The sequence below is a fragment of the Cyprinus carpio genome, chromosome B4 (assembly GCF_018340385.1).
Source record: "Cyprinus carpio isolate SPL01 chromosome B4, ASM1834038v1, whole genome shotgun sequence".
Classification (NCBI taxonomy): domain Eukaryota; kingdom Metazoa; phylum Chordata; class Actinopteri; order Cypriniformes; family Cyprinidae; genus Cyprinus; species Cyprinus carpio.
In genome coordinates this window covers 17,239,132-17,262,190 of record NC_056600.1, presented here as the reverse complement: position 1 = coordinate 17,262,190, position 23,059 = coordinate 17,239,132, and the positions used below count along the sequence as shown (strand labels likewise).

The following is a 23,059-nucleotide window of genomic DNA, read 5'->3' as shown; positions in this document are numbered from 1 at the left end:
GTATTTTTTTTATTTAACTGCCTCCTTGTGGTTTATTTTCTAATTCTATTATTTAAAAAAAAAAATAAAAATCAGTTCAGACTTCCTAAAAAAATAGGGAATAAGCTGGTATCAGACTAACATCTTCCTCATGTGCTGCAGAACGACTGACTGTATTTGAGATCATGACTCTCTGCTGATCCACAGACACACTGAATGATGAGGGTCTTTTACATCTGACCCAAAACTTCTACCTGTCTTTATAGTGAATCCTACAGGGAGACATTTGATCAGAGACCCTCTGAGACCCTCTGCATGAATCACACACACACACACACACACACACACACACACACACACACACACACACACACACACACACACACACACACTGAGTGTTAGCAGCAGTGTTTCTCTCATGGGTGAGTCGTGTCGGCTCTCGTGTGTTGGCAGTGAATGTTCATCATATCAGTGGATTGTGGGAAGCTGCTGCAGATATAAAGTCTTCAGTCGTGAGAAATATGAGCAGGATTGTCCTATAACCACTTTCTAATTTCATTTATAGAGCAACTCAAAATGATTTTTAATTATGCAAATAAAACAGAAGTTTTTATGTGACACTTTTATGTGTTTGTTACTGTAAAACAGAATAAAGTCTCTGTCCGTCTGTCATCCGCAGGAGAAGCAGAGGTTTCTGACTGATGTTCTTCATGAGGTGATGTTACTGGACGGTTTGGCCAGTTCTCATCCGATCTCTCAGGAAGTGTTTCAAGCCACAGACATCGACAGAGTGTTTGACTGGATCGCGTATAAGAAGGCAAGAGAATCTCTCATCAGCTCCTACAGGCTTCAGCTGCATGATGGAAATGAATATAAACCTTTAATATCGAGCTGAGCTGAATGAACTGGTTTATACTCAAAGCTGAACATTGATAAAGTTCAGTGAAATTCCACATTCTATTCTGTTTTCTACAAACAGTCAGCAGAAGAGAAACAATGTCTTTTTAAAACAACACTATTGTTGGTTTAAATCAGTCAGTTATTTATGTCAGGACTTCACCGTTAAACATAATCTTTTATCAAGTCCAGTAAACACCTCAATTTGCTCGTTATTTTTCTTCCAGCTAAAGACTTCTCAGTATATCTTTGTGAATTGTAAATGGAGTCGCGTTGTTATAAGCCTCTTCACATACACTAGAAAAACAGTTTAATTAAAAGCTTGTTTTTCAGTAAGCCGGGGACAGAAACTGTTACACTGAGAGATTGTGAGGTTTTGTGTCCTCTGGGGACTTCAGCTGCACAATAAACATTTAATCTCAGACCAGACGACATCTAATTACCTCTTTCTTACTGGAACACTCTTTAAATAACTCCAGCGCCCAAATACAACCTCTCATCCTGAACATCTGAAAGCCATTAAAGGCACAAAGAGCAGTAAAGAAAAACAATTGTCCTCTATCAGAGTTCAAACCAGATAAAATCTTCCATCCAAAGAAGATTTGAGTTTTGGCTTTAACGCTCTCTCCAGCTGTCAATCAATGCACAGCTGGATTCTGATTGGTTCTTGCTGTTCCTCAAGTCCCTCCCCCTGTTTCCCTACAGGCTCTGTGGTGTTATGAACTCTGTCAGTCAAACTGCAGTGATCCTGACACCCGGCCATCCCTCATCACTTCCTCCTCACACTCGAAGAACTCTGATATCACACAACACATCCCATGAGTCCTCAGCGATAACAGGAAGTGACACTCATCACACAGGGTGTGGAGGATGGGATGTGGAGGGATGGGAATTAGATGCTGTCAAATGAGCATGTCAAAGTCACTCAAAGTCAAAAATATACAAATTTATGAAACTGCAGAAATCAGCAGGATGAGTGTCATGGAGTCTCTTTTTACATAAACCTTGAATACATGAAAAAGAAGAGCTACTAAAGAGCAGGAACATTATTAATAACTGATCTTTTGTTAATTATCAAACAAGTTCTGTGATGGACAAGCATGTAAAAATGTCATTTTTTAAAATCTGCAATTAAATTAAATTTAATTAAATTCAATTTAATTTAATTTAATTGTTATGGCTAACAAAAAAATATATATAAAAAACCTTAAAATAAATCAGAGCAAAAAAACTAATAGAAATATAATTTTAATATTAAAATGTAAACTGTAGAAAACTAATTCAAAATATTAATTATTTAAGTCCTGTAATAGTATATACAGTAAATACTGCTAAAATAAGACAAATATGAGGAAGTGGACTGCATGCAAAAATACTATTTAAATAGAATTACAGTGCTTTAAAAAATACAAGCTTCACATTTTTGCTTTTTAACCCTACATAATTTCATGCCCCATTGACTTCTGTTGTAGGTGGATTACTGTACTTTCATACTATGTATATTTTGCGAGTAGGTTTAAATGAGGAGCTTTTACTGAATGTGTGTGTTTTTGTGTTGTGTCTGCAGGGAGCCGCTCTGATCCGAATGCTGGCTAACGTCATGGGACAGCCGCTATTCCAGAGAGGCCTCAATGTAAGTCAGTAGTTTTCTTTCATCTTCTCTCTTTGTGGTCACAGATGATTTCACATATATGTATGTTTTACTCCTAATGTGTTATGAATATGTTTATAAGGCTCTCTTTATGAGTTATACATTCTGCATAAATGCAGCCTGAGGAGGATTGTGGCATAATACCTAAAATACTTCTCCATTTTTTTTTTTTTTTTTAAACCCGATCCTTGTTAAATCCTGTGAATGTGAGCTGAATGTGTTACAAATGAATCTTACCATTTAACACTCGAATGTCTCAGTGAATGTTCAAGTTCTCAAGTCCCCTCAGGTTGCTCTGAGTGTCTGGTATGTTTGGGAGATTATGCAGCCGTGTCGGTTTACATGTGTTTCTTATCTTAAGGGCTACAACAGCTTGTTGTCGTGTTACGTGCTGCCATCACGCTTGAGGTGAAAGCAGCACAATCAGACAAGTGATTAAACATGTTTGAGTCAGAAATTAATTTCATATCTCAGAAGTCTCTGTGTTTACAGTAATGGTGGAACACATCCACTGCATTAAGACATATAGAGTATATCTTATATTTGTAGATGTGTTGATGTCAGTAGGTGAATCTCCAGAGCTGGAGTATCAGCATGAGGCTTTTATTTTTCTGTTTGTTTATAGTCACATGGTCATATGCTCCAGCTGAAGTGTTTTAAGTTCTCTGAAGCTCTTTCTGTGTCCGTCTAGCAGATCTCGTGATGCGTTATTAGAGAGTATTAATGTTTTTTGGACACCATATGGCTGCTTCATGAAACTACATCTTGTAATGTGATTAAAGGATCTGGGCCGTGAACAAACAGGTTTGAATCCAGTGAGAGTCAATCTGTAAATGAATAAATGTAAACGAGTTAAAGGTACAAATTCCTCCTCCTTTAATGTCTGAGTTCACACAGATTCAGAGGTACAGATTCCTCACCTTCACATAAATCACTTTTCAAAACATCCATAACTTCTCATTTTATTTCTTTATGCCTGAAATGCTGTAAAAAATCTGACAGTTTTAGTGTTGTTTTCTGGGTTATTTTTGTTGTTTGTGGTTTAATGTTGCTATTAGTGTATGGAAGCACATTCAGGTCATGTTTTGTGCAGAGCGGAATGCTTTAATGCTTTATTTACAGATGTAACATCTGCTTATACAAGCTTTATATCACAGCACAAATACATATAAGACCAGCAGACTGACGTGTGTAATGCACATATACTGTATGTGTCAATTTATCTTGAACTGGTTATAACTGTAATTAATGTGTTTAGTTTTGTTCAGTATACTAGTAAACCTATGGTATTATTAGCAATTTTCTTTTTTAATGCAACAGCAAGATAACGTGCAGTTCTGTCTGAATTGGTTAATTATTATTATTATTATTATTATTGTTTATTTTATTTTATTTCTAAATGAAACACAATAAAGTAATTGTGATTAATCTGTAGAAACCATAAATATAAACTGTATTATTACATTTTATTATTGTTTTTGTTGATTATTTAGTTATATTCTTGTGTTATTTAGCAGTATTCTTAAAACAATTATATTTTATGAGGCTGTTATTCATTCATTCATTCATTCATTCCTCTTTAAATTCCTAAATTAAACAGGTTTTATTTATTTCCTTTCTCACCAAAAATGTAAAATAAAATTACATTAGTTTATCCATTCTTTCATTTATTATTTAGTTTAGTTTTATTTTCCTTTTTTCCTCTTCTTTTTGTTGTAATAATCACATTTCTTCCTTTCTTCCTCAAGAAATGCTCAATATAGTGTCTTATGAAGTCCTAAACTGCTCTAGATCTGAAAGTCTGAGTATTTAAGAGGAGAGACACAACCTCACACATCTGCCAGTGCAGCTCTCTTCTATCGTCTGCTGTCTCTCTTTGTCTGTTCACCGAGGCTCTTTTAATTCTCTCAGTGTCTGTCTTTTACTCTGTGTGGCATCTCTCCTCCTCCTCGTGTCTATGCATAATTGAAGCAGCAGTCAGTCGTGAATGCTGAACAGCTCAGAAGCAGCAGACGGGCTTTAGTCTCATCCGGACCAGCATTACCCATCCCTCTCTCTCTCTCTCTCTTGTGTGCTGATGATGTGGGTGGATGAATGTGTGTTATAAAAGAATAGAGGGAGTCATAAATGAGGGCTGAATGGGTTCTGGGGCTCATACAGCTGACTGGAGTGATGAAGCGCTCGCGTCTCTTTTACACACACTGCCCATCGCTTTTAAAAACACTTTCTGATGGATCATATTATGGGATGTAGGAAATATTAATTCCGGCTGGAAATGTGGAATGCTTGACCTATGAATAGCAGAGTACAAGTGCGCTCCTGGCCTGGAGAAATACACTTCAGCATGTTACAGGCTATCTCCATCCTCTGGATGTGATTTTGAACTGCAGGAAGCTGCTTCCCTGGATTCGGTGCTTCATAGTCCTGTTTGTCAGCTCTCAGCAGGTTCCTGACTTGGAGAATTGTGATCTGTGATCTGTGAGATTCCTGATGGATGTTGTGGGCTAATAATCCGTTCTGAACACAGATCAAATAGCCAGATACTCCTCAATTCAATTCCACAACATTCTGGAACACACAGAAGATCCATTTTTCCCATCTTCCTTTTCTTCTCCCAGCAGCCCCTCTGGCTCGGCTGTTCTGCCTCATTATTACTGTTTTCTGTCTCTTCTTATGGGAACTTTCAGTATCTCTGTCTGTCTCTGAGTGATTGATGGGAAGAATAGGTAAACACAGCACCTCACCCAACAATCTACCTCCATTGCCTCAAAATGACTTTCATATGCAGGAAAATTGTAGACATATTTCTTCTTGTATTACTTTTGAATGAACTCATTTAGTTGGATGAATAATGAATTATTTATGATCTGCTTTGACTGTTGTGGTGAAGGCTCTTGCAGAAAACTCGTGTTTTAGCTCCGGGGGATTTACACATCGAAAGCGATCAATCTTTTGTCTGGTTTTGTATATAATTTGTCTTTGCAGAATCAGAAACCAAACCTGAATGTGGTTATAATATCTGATGAAAGAACGTTCAGGATATTATTCTGTCCTGGAGAGTGTCAGAGGAGTAACTAGCCATAGTTAATTAGAGTAAATTAAGAATTACAAACACAACCATTAGAGAATTAGAGAAGTAGAGAAACACTATACAGACACTATGTAAAACACTTTAAATCAGTCATATGAGGTTCACTTAGGTTAGAATGCTGCTTTACACCATATTATGATTTCAGTTTGCAGACAGTAGACAGCTGTTAAGGCATATGATTTTGCTGTCCATGTGTGTCTTTGGTCACTAAACAGTGGTCAGTAACAACACAGTCATTAAAATGCAAAATTTTATGCTAAGCAGACTGGAAAATGTCACCAACACCAACATAAAATGGCTCTGGGTGGTCCCTCGCTGCTATGCAAATGTATGCAAATGAGCAGAAGGGGTATTTCTTACTGCAACATTCAAATTCTCTCAGTTTTTAGATCTGCTGAAAGAGACTAGACAGTGGTTAAATATACAATTTAACAATTTATCACTCGTTATAGAAAACTCTCTCTCTATATATATAGTGTGGTGACACTATCAGAGGCAAGATCGGACCACATGGTCACGTCGCCTCAGGGCATTAACTCTGATGGAGGAGAGAGAGAGAGAGCGGAAGAGGAATTGCTCTGGTTTAAAACAGATTCATCAGGATGGTAACATGAATCTGGTTCTGCTCCAGAGTCAAATCCCAGACTCTCAGAGAGCTCAGCAGATCATGTTGAGAGATGAAGGCCAGCTGGACTGGGTCACCCTTTCAGAATCCCAATGCAATTTGCTCAGACCTCTCAGCATGACGCCTGTTCATGTTTCAACAAGTGTCCGCTTTGATTCGATTCATGAAGCAAAGGCTAAAATAATGGCCTCATTAAAGGAATAGTTCATCCCAAAATTAAAACCTTGCCATCATCTGCTCACACTCATGTCATTGCAAATCCCTTTTTAGGTGGTTTTTTTTTTTTCTTCAGTTATTCAAATAAAATCTACCCCTCTTTAAGAAACAGTGAAGTGTGTCTGCAATAATGGTATTGAGTACTGGTGTTGTTGTTTAAAACTGAAAAATAGACCTTTTTGGTCTGTTTATCACACAAAGATAGCTTATGACTTAAGAAGAGTTTAAATACATTAATATAGGCTATGTTTTTGGTGTATTGAAAAGAGCAGCCTGGACATTCTGCAAAATATCTCCATTTGTGCTCTACAGAAGACATGCACCAGTATTAGCAGGGAACATGCAGTTTTTGTCAGCATGTTCTCTTGACTCCAGCAACAGGAAGCGGATTACAGTTGATGGGTTTATCGCTCACGGTCACTCAAGAGTTATCAAGGAATCTCGTATACAGCAGGCAAGAGGCTTCCCACCAGATGTTCTTATCAGATCCATGTAAATGTGCTCTCCAGGATCAGACTCCTTCTTCATGTCGCCCACCACCTGTATCACTGAGACTGCAGGGCAGAACAGACACACTGATAAAGTCTGTTAGCAGTAAAATGTCTTACCTGATGTCTTTGCTTCAACAATACACCACAATTCAGATATTACATACACTTTTCTCTACAGATTTGTCTGTTTGATATCGAGGCACTTTTATTATGCACCTTGCTGAGTGTAAGTATTTACGTTTTTACTCATGGGATAAATCTAATGTTTTCTAATGTGTTTATTTTAATGTAAACAATTTTAAATGTCTTCAAAGAAATCATCTTACTGATTTGTATATTACTCATTCAGTGACATGCTGATGCAGCATCGACTCGAACAACATAATCAGCCTCTAATTGGCCTCCTTATGGTCCTCCTTGAACTGACAGCCAATCACACCCAAACATCTGCTGCTAATTTGCATACGTTCAGCTTGAATTGAGAGGATTAGTAATGTTATTGTTTGGGCTTATTTGGTTTCCCAAGTTCACTGTTCCCGTCCAAGTCCAATTTATTTCTCTTCCAATATTGATCTCCGTCTCTGTGTGTTTGCAGGATTACTTGATGACGCACATGTACGGGAACGCAGCGAGAGACGACTTGTGGAACAAATTCTCAGAGGTGAGATTTAACGCAGCTTCTAGGTGTGAGACCTCCATCCACGAGCAGGAATCAGCGCTGGGGTCAGTCAGTGTTGAGTGCCAAATGAAATTGTACGTGTTCAACCTACTTTAATTCACCCAGTGCATCTCCGGCAGGCAGGTTTTCAGAGATTCACACGCTGCATATAGGTCAGAGGCCATTATATAACAGCACATCATCAAATGTATGCCAATACACCACCTACTCACATCAACGCATAAGGGTTTTATGGAAATGCACATGGGAAAGAGTTTGATATGGAGGCTGGGTTGTGTTTGATAGTCTCGCTTTTACACTTGAGGTTTCACTTAGAATGGAAACGTTTTCTGCAGACGCAGGTCAAATATTGATCCAGAAATCTGATCACTGAAACCTGCTAAATGCAAATGTTCACAGATACTGATAATCAAAGCTCACTGCTGCTAATTCTGGTGATTTTAATTAACTTATAAATTAGTTGAATCTTATCAGACCCGATTAGTGAAGTGTCACATAACTGCTGACATGCCTGATGAGTCTCTCAGATTAAACATCTGCCCTTCAGCTCAGGTGTAGCCAAGATTAACCCAAGAAAAATCTTCTGCTGAAGGAAAGTTGACCTATTTAGATGCTTCACTCGGGCCTCAAAAATACAGTTCTTATTAGGTTTGGCATGAGTGCCCCCCTCCTGACAGAAACATTTTTCCAGTGATCTGCTGATTCAGTTTCTCTGTCTTTTTACAGTACCATAGAGGGTTTAGCAGCTTCATTTCCCATAATTCCTTCAGTTTAGTTACCGAAACTACAAATGCTGCAATGCTAAGGCAAAGTTCCTACATTAAATTATAATAAAACTTGTTTAATAAAACAATTCTTTTTATAATTGCACACATATTGAAAACATTGCTATGATTGTTCTGTTGTTTAATTTCATGTTTCATTTTTAGCATCAACTGAACACCTTTAATGGATGGAGGTATCAATTAAGGATATCCTTACTGATGAAATGCAGCTAAAGATGACGATAAGATGATAAATTTAGGCTGGATGTGTGGTGCTACATTATGCTAATATGCTAGCTCACCTGTACAGTGCATTTGTAAATAATACAGACACCTTAAGAAACTAAAAGCAAGAGCGAGAGGAACTGCTAGCACCTGTGAAGTAAACGGTCGTAGCCAACAGCTATAATCACAGTGAAGTTAAGCATTGGGTTCAAGTCATCAGCTCAAAGCACAGAGATGTGCTTTTAAATTCAGAGAACTCTCTGCAAGTCCCTTCTCGCTCATCTCACAAAGTGTCATGACTTTAATGAGATTACTTTGCAGTGTAATCTCAAAGTTATTAAAGTTTGTAATGGAACAGCAGGACATTTAGCAGCTATCAGCGCCGTATGAAGCATTTTGTCATTCACATCGCTCTCCCAAATGCCAGCTGATGGGAGCCGCTTCTTCAAAACAGAACTGATTTAAAGGCGAATTTATGTGAAAGGGCCAGACCTGGACTTCTGTATCCTATCAGTGGCCGTGTTTGTCAGGCACTGACGAATTTAGCTACATTAACAGTCCATGACAGCCCATCATCTAATGAATACTGATATGCGCTGTGTTCATTAGCTATTCATGAAATCCAATTTGCTGCAATAATCTGGCAGTGCTTAGCGCCCGCAAAGCCCTTTATCAAGCTCACGACCCATCGCCGGACAGGCCTTCACTTCCTTTAATTATATCCGCCAGGACAAAGGTACAGTAGCTTCCTGAAAGCTGTCCTATAGAAAATGATTCATAATGTAGGAACATCAGCTGCCGTCATCAGCCTCCGCAGAGCATCTTCTGTATTAACACGGTAAACAAACCATGAGTCATTGACAGCTGTGAGAAATCATCTGGTCTCATTCTGCGCTTTCCATAATAGTCAAGACATCTCATGCAAGCTTGGTTATTCTCATATTTTAATACTCATAATGGTCAGAATCATCTGTTATAAGCAAGAGTTTCCCAGTTACACTGGAGAAGGGGAGTTACATATGCTCAACTGATCTAGTCAAGTTGATGTTTGCAGAATGCAAGAGAGCCTGACAGAGCACTTTTGTTTCTGCCACCACATTCCCCTTCCGATCCCACAGGTCTCCACAACACACTCACTATGTGCTGCTGCAGAAACATTGTAAATCTCTACTGGTTTACAACCAATTACATACAAAACTGCCGAGTGGCCTCCGCAGCTCTTTAGGATTCAATGTATGGAAATGATGGGCAATAACTGTGAAACCACTGACATCCGCTAAGATCCAAAAGTTAGCAAGCTGCCTCACTGTCTACTGCAGTCACAGACAGCTGCATCTGAACTGAAATGAAACCTCACAATCGTGACTTTGCATTGATAGTGCTTGAATGGGCAGTGAGGGATTTCTAATGTTTTGCAGTAACCTACTGCACCTTTCTTTTTAAATGGATGCAGCAGCTCAAGGTGAAAAGATGCAACTCCATAGAGCTTTAAAATGTTCCTCATGCAAACAGATAGCTTTTGAAAACAATTCATACAAAAAACTGCCAGCTGTCCACCATGCTGAACCATTTATATAGCACTTTCAAAGAATAAGGAGGAATTGTGTAGGCAGTATATTTCCTTCAGGGACAAATCTCAGTCATATTACGAGCTTTCCTCATTAATGAGCCGTGAGATCCAATTTTATGTTTTACTTCTTTAAAATAGGAGGAGCAGCTCCCGCTGAAGAAATCAGACTTATAAATCTAGCTCTGCCCTTTTACAAGCGTTGCTCTTGTATAAAGAGATTAGATAACTGGAAATTGCCTTGTGATGTTTCTGCGTATGCAGTTTAAGAGAACGGTGAAGTTTAATCACCTTTCTATTCACTAAAAGTTTTTAATTAAAAGACCTGGAGGAGATTTTATTTACATCCATTATAGTTTTGAAAGACAAAGAAAAGTTGAATCAGTTTAGATTCATGTATCTGCAATTAAAGACATCAAATCTGAATTCATTTTCACTCACCTGACACTATCTGACACAATATGTTTTCTTTGCAGCTTCTATTGCCATTAGACACCCAACATGATGATCTGTATATGTATGATGTATTTTGATATATATATTGTGTCACAGGCCATGCAGCGGGAGGGAAAGGACATCAACATCACACAGGTCATGGACCGCTGGACGCTGCAGATGGGTTACCCTGTCGTCACCATCAGCAAGAACGACAGTCTTGACAACAGTGTCACCATCTCACAAGAGCACTTCGTCTATGACACCGACGCCAAGATCCAGAATCCTGAGCTGTTCAACAAAAGGTAGTCTGCCATATGTCAGTCGTGACAAGTTGTTACATGAAAAGGAAACATCATCAGTCAACTGACCCCTTGACATTGATTCTCCATGAGCTCATACATCGTTTCAGAAAATCCACAATATTTGGAGCAGAGGCCTGTACGTTTGCCAAACACTGCAATGCTGAATAACATAAAAAGCCCACAGTCAGTGATTTTCCTCCCAGAATTTACTGATATTTTCCTGTGATCAGATCAAGCTCAGACAGAAAACAAGATCCTACAGTAGTTCTGCAGCTGATGAGAAGAAGAAACTATTTTGATTAAAAATTAGATTAAATATTAAGTTATTTTGGAAGAAATACAGAAGAATATACCATCTGGAGATTAAAAGCACAGCTAGACAGCTAAAAACTAGCCTAGTGCCCCACAAGAGCATTAAGACCCAAAGGATTTCCTCGCTTATCCGAGGGATGGATGTGAACAATTTACTGCTTAGCATACCTTTACATGTCTGCCTTTACCTCTCCTGCTAAGAAAAAAAAAAAAACATCTTTAACTAGCCTAATATGGTTTACTGGTTTTCACTGGCTATTAAGCTGCTATTAACTGAGCATTTCATTTATTATTAGCGACCCATGCTAACCCGTCACCGCCACATGCTGTTTGGCACCCGTCTGCGTCGTCACGGAAAACTGCGTGTGTCACTGGCAGATAGATTAGTTTAATTCTTTGTTAGAGTGAGATGAATAATTCAATACTGCCTCTGATCCGTTTTAGAAATCCTCCTTTTGTTTTGGATTAGACACTGTTAGCAGCACAAGAATTGAGTCAAGAATTGAATTTTAATGCTGTACTGTCAGTTTGAGTGTGTTGTTAGGCAGTATTGCCATTTAGATAGTGACAAACTTAATATCAGTGCTAAACACCTGCAATTCCAGAACATGAGCTCCTGAGCTCATAATCTATTTGGAATATTTTTATTGTGCCTTTTTGACTAAATGTGGTTAAAAAAGAAAAGAAATCTATTAGTTAGAAATAGGAGAAGATTCTAGTGAATCTTTGTCTTCATGAAATTATCTGATTTATCATTTGTAGATATTCAAAGGCTCCTTGCTTTTATGCAGCTAGGCTAACTCTCCACATCAACCCATCTGGTGTCATAAATATGAAACATACAGGTAGAAATCTGTATGTTCACTTCTTTCCGGAGTTCATTTGTTCAGAGCAGACACAGCCACCTTTCTTTGAACGTCTCCTCCTACATGAACGTGTTTTCTGAGTGCGATGGTCTGCTGCAGAGGCGTTCAGAAGCAGAACTGCTCCAAGAATCAATAGCAAAGCCGTGTTGCGAATAGGGGGCGTCTCTTTCCTGCTTTGCCCCTCAGGCGGATTTTCAGCTGAGTACCAGACAACCTGCCAGAATGCAGGGGGATTTGGCACCTTTGTAAATGCAGTGTAACACCTCACTTGAGGCTTTAAGCCAGCCTAGTAAAATGTGCTGACAGAAACATTGGCAGCAACAAAAAGAAAACAGAGAAGGTCAGTTTAATGTATTTCACACCCCTTCAGTGTGTTTCATGTCCACTGCCATCTCATTAAAGTTCATAGAGGGTCCACAGTCCAACTGAGGTCCAAACTCCACAGAAATCCACAGAAAAGGACATTTATTTCACACAATTGTACTCAAAACACATGCTGGCTTTTTGCTGCACTTTGATATTCTGTTAAAGCAGCTTCATAAGCCAGCTAGCAAAGAGCCATACACTAGATAGGCTATGCTAATTCAGTTCCTTTCTCAAATGTTCATTAAAGAAATCTTTTTGGGTTAAAAACAACTTCAGCTGTACTGATATCATCTTTGGTCTATTAATTATTACCAGAGTAATTTATTTTGACTCGCCTTTCAGTTTGTAAAAAGAATGAAAAACATGTTATGGTAGTGCACATACTGTACAGTTGAAGCCTAGCATGCTATCATTAAATGTTGTTATCCTATTTTTACAAAGTTAGGGTATTGTATAGTCCTTACGAAAATTAACCATGGTTTTATTGTAGAAAAAGTGTAGTAACCAGGGCCCGAATTGAGGGGGGATGGCATCCCCCTGGTGGAAAAAATGATACCCCCTAACCATCCACTTTAGATTAATATTGCTGTGTATTATGTAAAAGTTATTGTGCAAATTAAATGTTAAAATTCTCTACTTATGATAATTCACGAACTAAATAATGGCGATTGGTCAATCAGAACTCGGTACTGTAACAAGCTGTGCACAAGCCGAAGCAAGTTTCCATAATTTTTCGTGCAAAATGGTTCTAGCATAACTTTTGAAGACAACAGAAGATATGATTTTTCCAATTTAAAGACATTCTCCTGACATAATGTCATTGTGCTGTATGACTGTGAGGGACTGAGAGATGATAGGAGAGCTGACAAACAAAAACACATCTTGAGAGTCCAGAAGCATTCACTGCGTGATGAAGCCCATTAGAATGCAGTTAGAATGCCCTTATAATTCAAGCAATGAAAGGAAAAATACCCATGTATGAGATTTTATGTTTTTATATTCATTGGACAAGCAATGTACTTTTCTGAATATCAGCACATAAATATGCTAATAATTTTATACAACAGTGTAAAGCAACGCAGTGTTTCATTCTTGAATGAAACTGTTTTTGAACGAATCATGTGAGCCAGAGATTCAACAGTACATTCACTTGTTTTGTTTCTAGTTGAATCAGCCTTTTTGAACAAATGTTTGATTTAAATTATTCAATAAATAATTAAAACAGGGATTGCTGCGTTTTTTGTTATCTTTATTTATCCATGACAGTCCTAAACCAGCCAAGATTAGGGTGACCAAACGTGCCATTTTCCCAGGACACATCCTGGCCAGGATTTCTATATTGCCTAAAATATCCACGTTTTGGCTTTGTTTGCGCTGCGCATACCAATTGTTGTATGACAAAGTACTTTGATGTCATACACCGGTTGGTATGCTCAGTGCTGCTTCAAGTCGAACACTAATATGTACACGTATTTGCATCGCTTTGACCGTTCTCTGTAGATCCCACCTTCTCACGCACAACGATTGGGTCGATTACATACAATGTCTGCATGTTATTGGTCAAATGATCATTACCTTCATTAAGTATGAAAACAGGAAACCAAAGCCAAAACCTGGTTATTTAGGCAATATAGAAATTCTGGCCAGGACGTGTCCTGGGAAAATGGCACGTTTGGTCACCCTAGCCAAGGCAAAAAAGAAAAATATTGACCACACCACCCTTGCAATTTTCAATATTTATTATTATTTGTTGTAAAACCATGGTTAATTTTTGTAAGGGAGATCTTGTATTTTGTATTTAATTCTAAATATATCTTTGAAATTGTCACGAAAGCTCAGAGCTACAGCTAGTAAGATTGTTTACATTAGGGTGACCAAACATGCCATTTTCCCAGGACACGTCCTGGCCAGGATTTCTATATTGCCTAAAATATCCAGGTTTTGGCTTTTCCTGTTTTCATACTTAATGAAGGTAATGATCGTTTGACCAATAACATGCAGACATTGTACGTAATTGTGATGCGTGACCAATTGTGGTGCGTGAGAAGGTGGGATCTACAGAGAACGGTCAAAGTGATGCAAATACGTGTACATATTAGTGTTGGGCTTGAAGCAGCACTGAGCATACCAATCGGTGTAAGACATCAAAGTACCGTGAGAGCGATTATAATGATAATGATGATGTTTGTTATATTAATAAATATAAGTACTTTGTCATACAACAATTGGTCTGCGCAGCCCAAACAAAGCCAAAACATGGGTATTTTAGGCAATATAAAAATCCTGGCCAGGACGTGTTCTGGGAAAATGGCATGTTTGGTCACCCTAGTTTACATCAGCTTGTTAGCATATTAGCAGTTTTTCAAGATGTGTTCAGGATCACAGTTCACCTCTTAATTATAAAACCTCAGTATTAAGTTAGCAAGATGCAAAACTTAATTAGAAAGGGGCTATAAGTGTGTGTGTTTTTTTTTACTTCAACACACCTCATCTGAAATCATCCAGGACCATTTTGCAGATCCTGTGCTTATTTACACAAGTGTAAAAAGTCTGAAGCTGAACCATTCCTTCATTAACACCTTTTCACTTGTATATTACTTGACTATTTGGATTTTCACAGCACAGGTTTTATGCTGAGGTGATGTTACAGAGAATATAAACAACTTATTAGCGCTTGAAGACACAAATGAATCTTCGCTTTGCAGGCTGTTTGACTGTTTTGGGGACGTGCAGTTACCCCTGTGAATTATTTTACAGGTGTATCTGAGCCTTATACAGTCTTATTTTGCAGGTATGTGAAGGTGTTCTTGAGGCTGGTGTGTTAAACTAACTTGTTACTGGAAAAAGTTACGTGATCAAATATCATCAAGAACCTAGAAAAACAAAACAAACAATTATCAAGCACTGTTGTTACAGTGAAAAAAATATCTCATTGCTAAAGGCAGATATTTCAGTGATCCTTGAAGAGAAATGTGGTATTACTGCAATAATACAGAGCACACAAAACAGATATACAGTAGTATATATACACTCACAGTATGCTTAGATGGAAACATTATGCAGTGCAGTAATGCATTCATGTGACATCACTGGAATGTGTCTTGACAGTTAACAGTGCAAAACACACATGCATCTGAAATGCAATGAAAAATTAACTGTGAACATGCATCAGTTTGAACGCCACTGGGCACATGAATAAAGTATAAAGACTGTAGATTTAGACTGTCTTTCAATTTAAGAATAAACACTTCAACTTAAGTGCAGCAGCAATAATTAAAGTAAGGAATGGTTTTCACAAGTCTCTGATTTTGTGTCTGTACATTACTGTGTCACTGTATGTTGATGTCAGTCATTGAAAAAAATCTGGACATGTATAATGTGTGCTTTTCCAATTTGCGTGTTAGCTGATGGATGATTTTAAAAGCTGCTTTTAATGTTTAAAAGCCTTGATTTGGCACTTAGTGTTCAGCAAAAAGATGTTCTTTCATAATTTTGTTCCAGAGAATTCAAGAACCCTGCTGAAAAAAAAAACAGCATATGCTGGTTAGGTATGTTTTGACGCTGGGATGCTGGTTTATGCAAAGGACCAGCATAAACCAGCATCCCAGCATCAAAACATGCCTAACCAGCATATGCCGGTTATTTCAACAGGGAAATCCAAACCATTGCTGGATGATTGACTGAAAGTCTAAAGCAAGTCTACACCACATACTGTAAATAAATACAACAGCTCAAGTTCAAAACAAACTCTAGCATGTGTGAATCCATGGAAGGTTGCAAAAGAAGCCACTTGTGTTTTTTCCTCTCTTCTGTGTAGCTGGTGTTGGATAAAAGTGTTGTGAGAATCTGTTGCACATGTTGAGCCACAAAAGCCCCCAGTGACTCATTACAGACAGCAAAAGCAGCCGTCCCTAAAGAGAGCCTGAGATATTATCACACCCGCACTAAGAGACTGAGACTGAGACCTCACAACCTATGAAAAGAGAGAGAGATGATGCTGGTTAATCACAGTGAATTTTAAATGTAGAAACATCCAGACCACAGCTGTTACTCTTTTACAGTGATGACACAGTGTTTTGCAAATTACAAATTGCCTGATTTTTTAATCTCTCTTTTTTATTCTAAATAAATAAATGAATATTTTCAACTACCTAGAACATAAAATGAATACCCTAGCAACCATGTTTCTTTTTTTTCTTTGTCTTTGTACTGTAGATATGTACAGGTTTATTTATTGAAAACTGGTACCTTTTATAATTCTTTTTCTGCCATCTTGTTTCATGGTAAAATCACTATAACACACTTCCTCTTGTTATTTATTGCATTTATTTATATTTTTGGTAACTCTTTGGATTAGGGAACACATATTCTTACAGATAAATTCCTAATTTTCTGCTCATTGATCAGAATCAGAATCAGAAAGAGCTTTATTGGCAAGTATGCTTACGCATACAAGGAATTTGTTTTAGTGACATAAGCTGCCAGTACACAGAGACAACAACACACACAAAAAAACAAAAAAACAAATTGCAAATAAATAAATTGTATGAACAGTTGTGCTATAGATAACAATGGAATAGAATAGAGTAAGATCCAGAGATGTACTTGGATGGAGGGGTAACAAATAAATATAAGAATATTGCACATTTTTTGCATAAGTGGGGAACATTTAACTGTTCATGAGGTAGATTGCCTTGGGGAAGAAACTGTTCTTGTGCCTGACTGTCTTGGTATTTGCGGCTCTGAAGCGCCGGCCAGATGGCAAAAGTTCAAAAAGGGGTTAACTTGGATGAGAGGGATCCAGAGTGATTTTCTGAGCCCTTTTCCTCATTCTGGATGTATACAGTTCTTGAAGGGTGGGCAGGGGAGCACCAATAATTCTTTCAGCAGTCCGAACAGTTCTCTGTAGTCTTCTGATGTCTGATTTTGTAGCTGAACCAAACCAGACAGTTATTGAAGTGCACAGGACAGACTCAATGACGGCTGAGTAGATCTGTTTCAGGAGCTCCTGTGGCAGGTTAAACTTCCTCAGCTGGCGAAGGAAGTACAACCTTTGTTGGGCCTTTTTAACAATGGAGTCAATGTGATTGTCCCACTTCATGTCCTGAGAGATGGTGGTTCCCAGGAATCTGAATGACTCCACTGCAGTCACAGTGCTTTTCATGATGGTGAGTGGGGGGAGTGCAGGGGGGTTTCTCCTGAAGTCCACAATCATCTCCACTGTTTTAAGAGTGTTCAGCTCCAGGTTGTTAAGACTGCACCAGACAGCCAGCTGCTCAACCTCTTGTCTGTAAGCAGACTCGTCACTGTCCTGGATGAGACCGATGACTGTAGTGTCATCTGCAAACTTTAGGAGCTTGACAGAGGGGTCTTTGGAGGTGCAGTCGTTGGTGTACAGGGAGAAGAGCAGTGGGGAGAGAACATAGCCCTGAGGGGCACCAGTGTTGGTGGAGCGGCTGTTTGACATGAATTTCCGCAGTCTCACTAACCGTTGCCTATCTGTCAGAAAGCTGGTGATCCACTGACAGATAGAGCTAGGAACAGAGAGCTGGGTCAGTTTGGTCTGGAGAGCTGTTGGGATGATGGTGTTGAAAGCCGAACTAAAGTCCACAAACAGGATCCTCACATAAGTCCATGTTTTGTCCAGATGTTGCATGATGAAGTGCAATCCCAAGTTGATTGCATCATCCACGGACCTGGTTGCTCGGTAAGCAAACTGCAGGGGGTCCAGTAAGGGTCCAGTGATGTCCTTCAGATAAGCCAAAATTAGTAAGTTTGATAGTAAGTAAGGTGTTCTGTCAGGACCACTATTGTCAAAGATAACTGATAATTAGCATACATTTTAGGTTGGGGGTATGGTTATGTTCAGAGCATAAATAACCAATAAAAAATACATTAAAAAAATAGCATATCACTCAATAAATCAACTCATGAGTTATAGGTTTGTCGCCTTCCATTGACATTTGCGCTCATTGTGATACAAGTCATCGATGTAATAACCTGCGTGAGTATAGACAAAATTCCTTACCATTACACTCGATACATTATGCAAGAAGCATGTTGCTTGCTTAATCACAGCATGTTGCAGTGGTCAGAGAAACCTACAGAAATAGATTTCCCAATAACCAGATAAGCCATTGTCACACGAGCTGGGTGTGCAAAGTAAAGTGCACGACAAAGGAGATATATATAAAGAGTTATTTTAATGATCACAGGAGAAAAAGGGCACATCCAAACACAAATCTTCAAACATTAGAACTTAACATCACATTACATTAATAGCGGACCAAGGAATACTGGAGAACACAGACTATAAATAGAGAACGTAATCAGAGGGAAACAGAAACAGGTGTGGGGCTAATTAATTAACTAAACAAGAACAGGAACATGGACAAATAAGGAAACTAAGTGAGAATAGAAGTCCATAACTGTTACAGCTATAAGCAGCAAGCATATTTCAAGAACAATTAGATGGCCTTAAAAAACAGCTTAAACATTAGCTCCTTGCTGTTGCAAGTTTACCCGGATACCAGCACTTGCAGTAACAACTAATAGCTTAAGGCAACAAGCAGGTCTAGCAACAACATGATACTGGCACTACTGTAGATAAGCCTTAACGCCAGTAGCTTTAAAACTAAGACCTTTTAAAATAGCATAGACTGGGGCAGCATGCCCCTTGCAGAAGAACAGAAGAGGCGAAGGGGTGCTCTTCTTCAACAAGCAGCTGAGAAGAGCAGCATGCCCCTTTAATGCAATACAGCATAAGGTCAATACTCGAAATTTAGGCAACTGGCATGTTACTGATATACTAGATAACTTTAAGCAACAGCATATTACTGACTAAAACACAGCGTGTTGGAAATAATAGTCAGATAAGTTAATGAAACAGCATTCCCAATACTAGATGAGCCTGAAGCAGCAAGCCTATTTCATATCAGACAGCCTTAAACAACAGATTTAAAACAAGGCTCGCTGTGGTAAGTTTAACTGGGTACCAGCGTGTCAAAATACGGCAGCATGCCTAGCAAACATGTTACTGAACAACTAGCCTTAAACAATGAGCAATATTTGACGATAGCATATTTGCCAACATAGCATTAGGTAATGAGAATGAAATAAGTAAAGTAGCTTAGCTTCGTGAAGACATTCAGAAATGAAAAAGGGTGAAACGGCCAGTTGTTACATGGATGCTTTAATATTTCTTCATATCTTGCTTCTCCCAGCGGAAAAGCAGATCTTTTGTTAAAGTGTTGTTGATGCAATCACTGTGACGAGTGGGGCGGGGCCGAGAGCCGTGGGAATGGAGCGAATCCCACAGAGGAGCTCCGGAAGGATAAGAGGAGGAGTAACGACAGTGAAGGATGAGAGAGGACCAGGCCTGGATTTTATTTTGTGTTTTGTTTCTGTTCGTGCTACTTTGTGCTTATTTTATTATTAAAGTTTGAATGTTCGCCGGTTCCCGCCTCCTCCTTCCTGAACTACGAACTGTTACATTGGTGCCAAAACCCGGGAGGAAGGAGGGACACGCTGCCGAAGATCCCTCGGCGCTGTGGTAAATCCGCACTGCCATCGAACATGGCGGAGCAGTCTGCCGCCATGGACGCTCGAGGCGGTGGGCTGGAGTGAGTTGCCGGGGGGACGGACAAACTCGCTGTTGGCCACCGAGAATGTGGAGGGACGGCTGCCATCCGTGAGGGAGCGGAGGAGCCGATGCCATTCGCCTGAGGCCGGAGCATGCTGCCATACACCATGATGGAAAGAAGCAGGGAACGGGGAACTCCTGCCGGCTGCCCGAATACGGAGGAGCCGTCACCGTCCACCGGGCGTTCTCTCCTCTTCTTCTCTCTCCCCTCTCTCATCTCTGTCTCTCCTCATCCTTCCGTCTCCTTTTCTCTTGCCTCGTCTGTTTGTCCATACCCCCCGGTACCCGTGGCCGCCGTGATCTCCCCCGGAGAGGGGAGGGGGGGGGGAGTAGAGTGCAGTCTCGGGAGTTCCCCCCGGCCTGCAAGGGGCAATGGGGGTATGTGACTAGTGGAGCAGGTCCGAGAGCCGTGGGAACGGAGTGAGGCCAGTGGAGCAATTGAAAATGAGTGACACCTGCACCACTCACCGATCTCGAGTCCCACAAAGGAGCTCCGGAACGATAAGAGAAGGAGTAATGACAGTGAAGGACGAGAGAGGACCAGGCATGGATTTTATTTTGTATTTCTGTTCGTGCGCGACAGTCATCTGCGAGGGGCTGTCACGCTACTTTGTGTTTATTTTATTATTAAAGTTTTTGTTTGAATGTTCGCCGGTTCCCGCCTCCTTCCTTCCGAACTATTAACTGTTACAGTCACATTAGCACAACTTCTATGTAAAGGGTCTATGTCAATTGTGAGAAGCAGTGCTTGCTCAGGTCACTTGCAAGTCTATTGGCTTATCAATCAATCAACACGATGTGTTCGCTATTAAGTTCACAAACTTGAATCTGATGAGATACTCTGTGGGAAAAGGAACCCTTGTCACAAAATTCCTTATTGAACGCTTCCTATAGAGGTGGAATTCGCCATCTGATTAGCTCCTAAGCAAAGCAATGTGAGCTTGACTAGCATGACCTCCCAGAACTAATGCTACGCTCCATTTGTTGTCCTAAAGTACTAAAGAGTGCTCCCTAATGGAAGGTGTTACCATATATTCTTGTCCATTAAGAGCAACTGATCCTCAGCTAACAAACATTGCTTCTTTCCATGAACATAATAAGATGACTGTACCCGTCTGCTGCAGATACTGAAATCTTGATTCGTGTCTTAGCTAAAGCTCTGGGCCATAACACAAAGTTCCTGAGGGATGTAAATAACGATGATGATAACATAAATGAACATAAACATGAGCCACCAAATTACCAGCCTGTGGAGAACTTTAATTTTCTTTTGATATCTTCTCTTGTTCAGTCCCACTGATGAACAGAGTTTTATGTAAATGTATCAGTGTGTGGTTTCATCTGAACACACGCAGACGCTTCTATTATCACTGGAATTCATAAGTATTGTTATCAGCGCTCTTTTCTTGCACAGAATCTCTCTCTATAGTGCCCTTACAAACATTTTTTAAATACTGTTTCCCAGCAGGATCATATTGCTTCATCTTATGCATAATGTCTTCCTGACTGTGCTATAGTTTATATACTGTAAACTTGCAGTCTGCCGTTTACAGCTGTTTCTGCTGAAATGAAAAGTTACCATCATTGTTTTATTGTCTAGTTTCAGTCACTTTACACAGAATCCTCATTTCGGCTTATTCAGACATAATTAAGACACATTAAATAGTGCAAATCATCTTATGAATGATTTGAGGTGAGTCACCTGAAAGGATTTTGTCCATTCCTGTCACTTTTCCAACTGACACAAATCCCTAATGATCCAACCCATTCCCCACAGCCAAGGCTGATGTCACCAAATAATCCAGGCTGCTCTTCTCATATTAGATGACTAAAGTTCGACATTTTTTAAGAAAACGTGGTGCGTGCCTATGTAAAGTTCACTGCTACGATGCTAGTATGCTGTGACGGTTGACAGGGTCCTGCTATGTGTTTGCTAAGGTGTTCTGGGTATTTTTTCGCATGTTGCCTCAAGATAAAACATTGCTTATCACAATGTTTTGTTTTAGCTAATGAACAAAGCTTACTTTAGCAGTTAGCAGTATGCTAAGTAAGCAAGGTTGTGGCAAACCAAGAGAGTAAGCTAAACTGTCAACTTGCTAAGGAAAACTTAAAACAAAGAAAGATTGTATTGTTTTAAACATTATAGCTTTAATATGATGCGATATGTCATTTAAAAGACATTCATTAACATATTTTCATGATTAAGAATGGAAACACCATTATGTGTTATTCTATCATTTCTTATCAGGCACTGAAGAGAGTAAAATGTGGCAAATGGCACACCTTAAGGGAAATGTGCTTTTCACTGCTGCCATAGTGATTGATTGCAGTATTTTATTTAATGATACATTTCATGAAAAAAGGAATCATTAAGTAGTTTGTTTTGTTCAGGGTAAAAGGCTCACCAGCATGGGGCAAAAGGCCCCCAGTATTACTGATACAAATACTTTACCTAAAGGAATAGGTTTTGCATAATATCAGCATTAATACTTGTTTATTACAATCACTTCAACAAATATGGTTCCATATTATGTTTATTTTGATACATAAAATACTTCAGTTTACTTTTATTCAATAAATAAATTGTTATGTGTTTATATACATACATATTCTTACCCTGGTGTGCCTTTATCCCTGTTGTTCTCTCTATATAAAAACTTTTCTTAGTCAGTGAAATAGCTTTGTTGAGGAAGGGGGAACATTGTTAAAGTAAAGTTACAATATGTTGTTTGGAGCATGTTCAAATGATTCTGTCTTGCATTATATCTGTTAATGTTACAGTATTTATTGCTGTTGGTCGGCTCTGCTGTGCTCTAGTCGTCTGGGGTAATTTACGCTGGCAGACAGCAGACCACGTCCACCTGTGTGTCAGCCATTCTGACAGCTGAAAGTCTTTTACTGGATGTGCACTCATACCTAGGGATGTTCATACACACACTAACACATGA

General features: G+C 39.2%; 1 protein-coding gene across 1 annotated transcript in view; it reads left to right on the top strand.

Moving 5' to 3' along the window:
- LOC109092761 (thyrotropin-releasing hormone-degrading ectoenzyme-like) overlaps positions 1–23,059 on the top strand; it is a 119,956-nt gene that overhangs the window by 74,263 nt on the left and 22,634 nt on the right. Inside the window, exons 6-9 of the mRNA XM_042722232.1 lie at positions 659–796; positions 2,444–2,509; positions 7,546–7,611; positions 10,738–10,925. Coding sequence (XP_042578166.1) covers positions 659–796; positions 2,444–2,509; positions 7,546–7,611; positions 10,738–10,925 — 458 coding nt within the window. The remainder of the gene's footprint in view (positions 1–658; positions 797–2,443; positions 2,510–7,545; positions 7,612–10,737; positions 10,926–23,059) is intronic.